We start from the raw sequence: 9755 nt of genomic DNA on the forward strand, positions 1-9755 counted from the left end.
GCCCAGCCAGTAGGATTCATAGGCTCTGTCCACCCATTTCAAGAAAGCTGCCTGTGCCTAGAAGAGAGAGGAGAAGGGTTGGTGATAGGACAAGAACAGGCTTCAAAGATCTGGTTCAGATTCTCGTTTCATGTAAATGATATCTCTGTATCCCAGATATAAAATCAGATAATCCACTCTTTTCCAGGGGTGGGGGGGAGAATACTAACCTACAGTTATAAATTTTTATAAATATTTATAAATTTTTATAAATAAATTTTTTATTGTCCCTGAGGAAAATAAGGATTTTCATTAACTGAAATTCTAAGAAAGTTGTTCACTATATACAACTAAACTACACTTCTATAGACAAGGAAAAAAAAAAGAAAGGCCCTGGATTGTGGATTTAGGTTGTATAAAAAACAATACTATTGTATTTAAATGTATAATTTATATAAAATATTTAGAAGTGTCTCAATATGAAGTTATTGTATGTAATGTTCATTTCACCTTTTGAATTCACCAATTACCATTTCTTTTTACTCTCCTTAGTTACCTCAATGATTTGGACAGATTAGCAATGCCAAACTATGTGCCTAGTGAGCAAGATGTTTTGCACTCCCGAGTGAAAACAACTGGGATTATAGAGACTCAGTTTTCGTTCAAGGACTTGAACTTCAGGTACGAAAGCTGTATTTGACAGTTTTCTGTAGTTTTATCTTTAAGTATGTTCTTTTCAAAGGTATTGACCTATTATAATATTGCTATTCCCATTGAGATATCCTTGAATCCACTCTTATTTAATATTTTGAAACAGCCAAAAATCAAGATATTTTAGTACCAGTACTCCAAGTCTAAGCATATAATGGACCACTATTGAGAATCTCAGCATATCAGGTTCTAAAAGGACATTTTTACATATGTAAGTGTCTAAAAAGCATTCTTTGTATCCTGCCATTTGAATAATTGTTTGTGACATTTATGAAATTTGCCTAGCTAAATGTTCTTAACAGCATGCAAAACATTTGATGACTACTAATTTACATGCACTCTCAACCTTTCACTCTCTTCTTTTGAGAATGGAAATAACTACTTTTAACACTGGAATGCATTACAGTTGGCAAAAAAATAATAATTTCTGTCCCATGGGAAATTTCAGTATTAACATGCATGCCTTCATGCTCATTGAAGATGAAAAGCAAAATGTTAGGAAAAAAACTCTCAAAAATAATATGTCTGTGAAATTTGACTGAAAATAATTGACACTTTCAGATACTCAAGGTTTTGTTATGCTTGGTGTACCAATTAAAAATATCTGTTTCCACATGAAAAAACATTTGAATGAATTATGATTGTTTCGGTGTTCCATAATGCTTTTCTCTATGGACTGAATCCCATTTAAATCTTAATTTAAAGGCGGGGGTGGATATTGAGGAATGTAGTCTAGACAAGAAACCGACTGTAGAGATAGACAGATGTACAAAGCATCAGGATTATAATTTTTACATTTTTCATTGGGCTTCTTTTTTTCTCCTCATGTGGCAATTAAACATCCCCCAAACTACCTATGCTACCACACAGATGCTTTGACACAACAGAGATTACATACGCAAAAACAGATTCTGAAGTAGATGTTCAGATGTCTGAAGTAGACACCAGAATTGGTGTCTAGGTCCAACTGATATGCAACACAACTGAGAATTAAGTTACCTGAGTGTTTGTAAACGAGAGGAAGGCTCCTAATGCTACCACAAACACACACAAAAAAAAAAAACAAACCACTGTGCTTAGCCTCTCTGCTATGCCTCACAATAGTGTTATGTGAGTAAATTTATTGGTGGTCTTATACACTTAAGTAATATGAGGTAAAAACACTACAAAACAGTCTGAGGGTTTTGAGCTGCTATAGGGAGGCAGAGCAGCTATAAATCCATCTTAATCAGCCGGCTACTGCTACTTTGCATTGCCAGAGCAATGCAAAACAGCTGGGGAAGCCTGATGACTCTGCACTTAGTTTGATAAGTACTGTAGAAATACCCATAAAGCGAGGAACATTTCCACATTCAGAGTGAGTTTTGGTTGATGTACTTAAATGAGGCTTGGGGTCACAAGCCACACACAGATAAAAAGAAAACATGTACAGATGCTTCATTCACTAAATATTTGTCCCTCTTCTGAACTGAATGAGGCAGAAAATGTTTTGGATCTGTGCAGTTAAAGTCTAAATCCCAGTACTGCTCCAGAGAACTGAATTACATTTGCACAGACGTCTCTTGTTATTTGATATCTTCTTAGTGGTTACTTTGCTGGTTCAGTGTAATTTAGCTTTCTAGTGCTCTTCAATTTATTTCACTAATGTTGACTTTGAGTTCCAGAGCTCAGAACATACTAAAATATTTTTAAAGGAGACCTGGTCTCCACAGGTCCTCTCCTGCTGTAGTTTCCATTGATGTGCTAGGAAAAGTCTGACTGAAATCAGGCAAGCTTTATTTTAGTTTTCAGGTCCCACTATATATCTACCATTAGGACAAATGAATGTAGAGCTAGTCCCATATCTGTGGCTAGGTTTTCCAAGAATAATGTTGGAAAAATATAGAGCTTTCAAGACTAACTTTGTCTGTCTTGTCAAAAGAAAAAGACAATCTCAGAAATACATTCTATACCACTCACAGAGGGATGTAAGTTTTACATGTACATATGTTAAGTTCTGAGCTGACATGAGAAGAGTTAAGCAACCTAAGGTTAGTACAACAAAAATGGTCCATAAGTATTGCCTCTGGCCTTGATCTTGTCCTATCTGAACCGACTTCTCATGAATATTCATAGGGCCATATGCTAAAAGCTTGCAGGAAGTGAATGCAGATTCATATGATTATGTATGCCGGTGCAACTTTACTGCAGACTCGATTTTGAAGTTCCCCCCCAGCCCCATAACCCTGATTTCAGAGTTACATACCACAAGTCGAGGATGATACGTAACGGCAGGTTACTTTGGTGCACTAATCACAGCCAAAAGTCAAGACGATTTATTCATACTGACCTCACTCTTCAGTAGGCATTCTGAACTCGGTGGAGATATCCTTGGAAGCATGCCATTACTGTTATAAAAATCTTGCTCCACAACAGCTTCCTGATTTCCTAATGATTTACATTTATAGACACCTAATGATCAGACAAAGAGATGAAATGTACTATAAAAAAAAAAAAGAAATTCTCTAATTAGAGAATTAGACTAATTAGAATAACTCCTCAGCTGCAGTAATAGCTAATCACTAGCATTGGGAAGGGTTTCATTTCTTCTAAGCAGGATGAAAAATGATAAAGAATAATCTGTGTTTAAACAGAGGATCAATATACTGCAAAAAATGGTGTTTCAGTAAAAAATTATTACTGCTGTTTATTACTGACATGATTTTTTCCTACTGAATCCCAGTATTTTCATTGCTATAAAAATTGAGCTGTGTTTAATTTTCAAATACTGCAGGAGATACATCCAGAGACTAAGATCTAACGTATTTTCTTGAAGGAAGGGATAATGCAACAGGGGTTAGGTTTTACAGTTTTAAGTTCAAAAACAGGCAGCACAGATAAAAGTCATCATGCACAGAGGGAAACAGAAAAAGTAAGGGCAGAATAAATTTTATTTTTTACATATTTTTTCTCCTTTCTAATGCACTTGAAAAACATTCAAATTTGGCACCTTTTATGTCAGAAAAACAGTGAAAAGAAAGACTTATCCTTTATCACTGAAGAAATGCAAATAGAAGTGGCAATTCTGAAAGCTAGTGCTAACAGAACAGTGGTAGCTTTGATGACAGCTCCATCTCAGTTGGGCCCTAACTAGGTCCTAGCTAAGTATGCTCAGTTGGCTTTGGACCCCATATAGAGTCCATAAAAAGTTCATACGGCTCTACCCAAAGGTAGTAATTTCTAGCAAAGACTGAAGGAAATTAATGCAGAGGAGGACAGCCCTACACTTTCCCTTTTTCATATGAAGGGATTCCTGCTCCCCGTGAACTGCTGCTTAAACAGCAACTAATGAGATTCACAGGGCAGAGAACCCCCACAGGCACATGCTGCAGGTTATACAGATAGCTAAGTGACCATGCCAGGGCAATGAATACATGACTAAATATAGGTCTACACCAGTCAATTAGACATAACCAGTGGGTCACCCCATGACCAACTTCCAATCATATGCCTTATTGATCAACATGTCAGTTCACTACGAGAAAAACTGTGAAGTAACGAATGCAGATTTGAGGGTCTTTTGTCAATATTCCATGTATGAACTCTGTCCTGAATAAATCCTTGCCTGCAGAGCTTAGTGCTACACTGATATCTTACACAGAGCTCCACTTCCTCAACACGGAGTGCCACCTGAAAGTACCAAACGTATTTCCTATATGCAGGTATTTAAGCCATTATGTTTCATTTTTTGCCCACTACAAAGCCATAAGTAACAGATTATCTCCTTGACCTGTTGGGATAGAATAGACCGATATTTGGAAAAGCTAGATATTTGATTGTCATTCATCTCTAGTTGCACTCTACACATTAGCAGCATGACTACATCATTACTAGTTAGTGATTTACATTGTACATATATTGTTTTTCCTGCAAAGGATGTTTGATGTGGGTGGACAGCGATCAGAGAGAAAAAAGTGGATTCATTGCTTTGAGGGAGTAACTTGCATCATATTCTGTGCTGCACTCAGTGCCTATGACATGGTTCTGGTGGAAGATAAAGAAGTGGTGAGTCAGAAGCGATAAACAACCCTTTTTGCTGCTAAGTTTTAATGTACTCTCTGATGGCATATCAGAAATATTCCCGTTCCCTGATAACCGTTTAAAGGCTATTATGCTGTATTGGTTCTTGCCAGTAAAGAACATTACAGCAAAATGACATATGGGGATGAGTTTTGCCAGTCTCTCATGTTCACCTTTTGCATCTCAACAGAACAGAATGCATGAAAGCCTTCAGTTGTTCAACAGCATCTGCAACCACAAGTGCTTTGCAGCCACTTCCATTGTGCTGTTTCTAAACAAAAAAGACCTCTTTCAAGAGAAAATAACAAAAGTTCATCTAAATATCTGCTTTCCTGAGTATAATGGTAAGTTTGGGGTTTTCAGAAGAAAATACATTCAGATGATAGTGTAGGCCGTGCATTAAAGACTGAGACTTTGACTCAAGTCACCTATGTATAACCATTTAAATGCTAAGCATCTTGTCTAAGCATCTAGCCTTTCTCTCAAAAGAATAGTATGGGGCAGACATGGCCAGAATCCAATTCATTTCACCTACTCATGGTGCTTATCCTAGCATGGGATCTTCTTTCTCTGGAGACGCTTATTTCTCTCGACTGGTGGTAGAGGAAGCTAAGAGAACCAGAAGTTTCAGATGGCTGTAGCGTGATGTGATGAACTCAGCTAATATTTCAGTACAAGTCAGTGGCTTATCACTCCTCACACACACCATAACTGACTCCAGGTTTTCTCCTATTTTGAAAAAAAAACATTCACTAAAGGAAGTCTGCCTCTTTCTGTATGTCACAGTAGTGTCTACTGGAAATAGAAAACAGCAACTGTTCCAAGCTGATGCAAGAGAATATATGAAGCTAGGTCAAAAAGTGAAAGAGAAAAAACAAAAGCTGTTGGAATTTTAATATTAACATAGCGTATTAGTGATAGGGAGTGTCCACAATGAAACATACTTAAATAAACATTATTATTAGAAGCTGGGTTCTGTGCACTTCCTGAAAACCTTCAGTCCCTTTCTTAGGACACATCAACACAGCAACCCAAAATTGCTCAGTGCTTCACTAGGATAATCAAACATTATGTGCTAGACCCAGTGGAGCTACGCCATTTTACACAGCCTGAGGCTTCAGACACGATGGGAGCCAGCAAGGGCTCTCAGCAGCAGCCTGCCTCCGGAGGTCTCATCCTGCTCCGGACCTACACTGAGTCTGCAGTGCCAGTGTTCACGCCTGCTGTTGCCCTAAAGGAGTACTACCAAAAGGCAGAAAAGCTTCATGAAGAAATTCTGTGATAAAATATAAGCATCTGATTTTTTCTCTTTTTCCTTCTTTTTTTTCTTTTTGCTTGTTCTTTTCTTTATCTCTTCATTTTTGTACTTCCCACCAATTTTGTCTGTTACCTATCTGATTCCCTTTGAATTTATGCTCCTTCCTTTTTTCTTCTGTTTCTCTCATTTCTACTCTCTCTTTAAGGTTCGTAACTGTTTCACACTGACTTACTCAGGAGCATTTCATTTCAGAAATTGAAGACATTGAAATTTAAATTTAGGTGAACAGTTTAGATACAAACTTTCTACATCTAATGAATGAAGTTAATTCCCTTTAGGGAAAAAAAAAAAGAAAAAAAAGTTATTCTTGAAATGTGTCTTCTCTTTCTTTTATTGTTCTGTCCACTAGGTCTAAATACATTTGAAGATGCTGGAAATTACATCAAGAAACAATTCCTAGACTTGAACATAAGGAAAGAAGATAAAGAGATATATTGTCATCTGACATGTGCCACAGACACCCAGAATGTCAAGTTTGTATTTGATGCAGTCACAGACATAATAATCAAGGAAAATCTGAAAGACTGTGGGCTTTTCTAGCCATTCATTCCTTTTATCATAGCCTGACTTCATCTCTGTCCACTTTCCTATCTTCATCCTGTGTGCTGACTGAAATAAAAAATGCTAGGGAGGAAACAATATCCGTTAGGCTTTCGTTAGCTGTCAGTTAAGCCTTGGGTATAGCCTGAGCATTGCAGAACGATTGTTCCTGCTCCACAGAGATGCCAGGCACTGATAAATCCTACTGGAATCAAAGGGAAATTCCTATTTTAATCAATAAGATTTGAAGATAATCAGCACTTCTCAGGAAACTGGGGACACCTCAGTATCCTGTGTATTCTAATGATGGGGGGAAAAGGATAATATGTAACAGATAAGATAACTGACTTTCATTTATATGTAAAGCCTTAAGAAAACTATAACATTAAACAGTGTCAATAGATAATTTCCATTCACTACTCATGTGTTTTCATGTTACATTCACAGCTAAAAATGACATACCATTAATTCAACAAAGGCAAACACCCTAGACTTAACTGGTGTATGACAAAGAGCAGTGCAAATCTGAATGTTTAATTATACTGGTTTTTTAGAAGAGCTGAGGGACACATACATAAAAACTGCACATGTATAAAATTCACAAATAATGCTATCCAGTTTGGGGGAAAAAAAAAACCCACAGTAAAATGAAGGCAAGTTTTCTGAATCCCTGAGGAGCATAAAATATTATAGTAACTGCTAGTTCCTGCATAGGCCATAAAGGCAAATTGAAACTTTTGTTTAACAATTAAAAGACTTGGTTTTTTTAATAATAATTATTATTCCTGCTACTGGACAGCTTCTTCAGTATCCTGTGATTGTAACAGTGATTTCCACCAGTGCAAGGCAGATGTAAACCCACCAGTCCTTGTGGTAAAAACACAGCCTTGGGACTTTGGCATGGAGATCTATTCTCTATGCAAAGAACTTGCTAATGAAGAACTCTTACTTATTTACCATGACTATAACTACAGAAAATATTTAAGTATGTTAAACAGAACGGGAGTTCTAAATATATTAAGCTGAATTTTGAAATTTGGTCTTGAAACAACACTCACTTTTGAAATCTGATCACTGATAGCATGTTTCTTTTATTTTTTTCTTCAATCTAATTTTTACCATATACTCATTGTGTTCCAGTTAATATAATTATTGAAAACACTAGAATAGGCAACTTGGTCACTGAACAGCAGAGTCCTGCAAGCTGTCCACATAAGTAAGGCCATCAATCTGTGCAGGTTTCCCAGCAGAAGTTGGAAGTGGAGAGCTAAAATACATTTTGCACTGTCTGTATTTCTGTTGCTGCGTGATCTGTAATGCTTTGCTTGATAAATTCCTTGTTTGTATCGAAAATAATGGATTTACAGTGGTAAGGTTTATGGATTCATTTCCAATAATAAATCTCATTTAAATTGAATAATTTGAACTATTGTGACATCAACATTAATTTCTGGATGCCTTGATGGCATAATAGAAGCCAAGATCTTTAAGAAACAAGTCCATGAGCAAATACATCTCTCAAATATATTCTTCAAGCAAACGCCTAAGAAATTGAACAGACTTTACGCTGTAGCCTCAAAGTTAATACAGGTAAAACTGTACAGATTGGGTTTCCTATTGACGCTTTAAGAAATTAAGTTGTCCGAAGTTTGCCTGAGTTTCTGGCAAACTGGTGCCAGGAGTGACCGCAGGCTTTGTGATCCCCCAGAGAAAGGCTTGGAGGCCCCCCAGAAGAAGGTTTTGTGATCCCCCAGAGGAAGGTTTGGAGACCCCCCAGAGGAAGGCTTGGAGACCCCTGAGAAGAAGGTTTGGAGACCCCCCCAAAGGAAGGCTTGCAGACCCCCCAGAGGAAGGCTTGGAGACCCCCCCAGAGGGAGGCTTGGAGACCCCCCCAAAGGAAGGCTTGCAGACCCCCCAGAGGAAGGCTTGGAGACCCCCCCAGAGGAAGGTTTGCAGACCCCCCAGAGGAAGGCTTGGAGACCCCCCCAAAGGAAGGCTTGCAGAGCCCCCAGAGGAAGGCGTGGGGACCCCCCCAGAGGGAGGCTTGGAGACCCCCCCAAAGGAAGGCTTGCAGACCCCCCAGAGGAAGGCTTGGAGACCCCCCCAGAGGGAGGCTTGGAGACCCCCCCAAAGGAAGGCTTGCAGACCCCCCAGAGGAAGGCTTGGAGACCCCCCCAGAGGAAGGTTTGCAGACCCCCCAGAGGAAGGCTTGGAGACCCCCCAGAGGAAGGCCTTCGGGCGGTGCCGCTGGGCTGCCCGTGGGGCCGGTGGGCCAAGCTGTGAGGACGGGACAGTGCCCAGGCGGCTGCTCTGGCTCCCGCTGGAGCCAGCGCTCCCACCAGTGCGGCACACAGCTGTGCTGCGGGATCTGCTGGGACAGACCGACCAGAGTGGGCTGCTAGATCCCAAATAATCTCCGTCCTGGGGCCGCCCGATGGGTCCCACCTCACCAGGCGCCCAGCAGCACCGCTGCCACAGTGGGCCAGGCCACCCTGCGGGCTTATGTCTCCCGGCGCACACAGAGCTCGGCTGGCTGAGGAAGGCAGGGAACAGGCCGGGGAGGAAGCCTGCTGTCCTTCATTTTTTTAGGGAACCTGTCATGTTTCCCGTACTATGTGGGGTGTAACACGGGTCACCTATATCCCGCTTGGGCTGGATTACCTCACATGGAAAGCTGGATTGCTCTCTCCTGAAGACTGGCGAATCCTTTAAGTTCATTAAGTGTCTCCAAATTTACCTTGTGGAGTCACTGAGCAGCTAAATTCAGGCACCGGCCCGGGGTTAGCAGTGCCAGACCTGCACGGACACACAGCCTGCGCTGCAGCCTGACCCTGCCGTAGGCCCGCAGCAGCTTGAACTCTGCCTGAGTTCCCAGGGAGGGACAAAAAGTGAGACATGAGGAGGACCACAATGACCAGGCTGTATTTTGGGGGAGGAGGAAGAGGGAAGACCATGTTATCTACCATGTGCTTTTTGTACATGTTTTTTTTTTTCCTTTTGCTCAGGAAAATTTTCCTGATTTCTCAATGAAGCATTGAGAATTTAGGTTTCTCAAAACTGCTCTTGTCCATACCTTAATCTTAGTGTCAGCTCTCACCCTAACTTTTAGCCTAAGGACCAGATCCCTTGGAATCTATTCTCCTTCAGT

At 40.0% G+C, this 9755-nt stretch overlaps 1 protein-coding gene across 1 annotated transcript in view; it reads left to right on the forward strand.

Annotated features, from left to right (window-relative positions):
• Nucleotides 1-6702, forward strand: part of GNAT3 (guanine nucleotide binding protein, alpha transducing 3) — a 13650-nt gene extending 6948 nt beyond the window's left edge. Inside the window, exons 3-6 of the mRNA XM_010286823.1 lie at nucleotides 532-660; nucleotides 4605-4734; nucleotides 4940-5093; nucleotides 6417-6702. Of these exons, the coding sequence (XP_010285125.1) occupies nucleotides 532-660; nucleotides 4605-4734; nucleotides 4940-5093; nucleotides 6417-6607 (604 nt within the window). The 3' untranslated portion in view covers nucleotides 6608-6702. The remainder of the gene's footprint in view (nucleotides 1-531; nucleotides 661-4604; nucleotides 4735-4939; nucleotides 5094-6416) is intronic.
• Nucleotides 6703-9755: the final 3053 nt, after the last annotated feature.

This window comes from Phaethon lepturus, unplaced genomic scaffold, assembly GCF_000687285.1.
Source record: "Phaethon lepturus isolate BGI_N335 unplaced genomic scaffold, ASM68728v1 scaffold9535, whole genome shotgun sequence".
Taxonomy (NCBI): Eukaryota; Metazoa; Chordata; class Aves; order Phaethontiformes; family Phaethontidae; genus Phaethon; species Phaethon lepturus.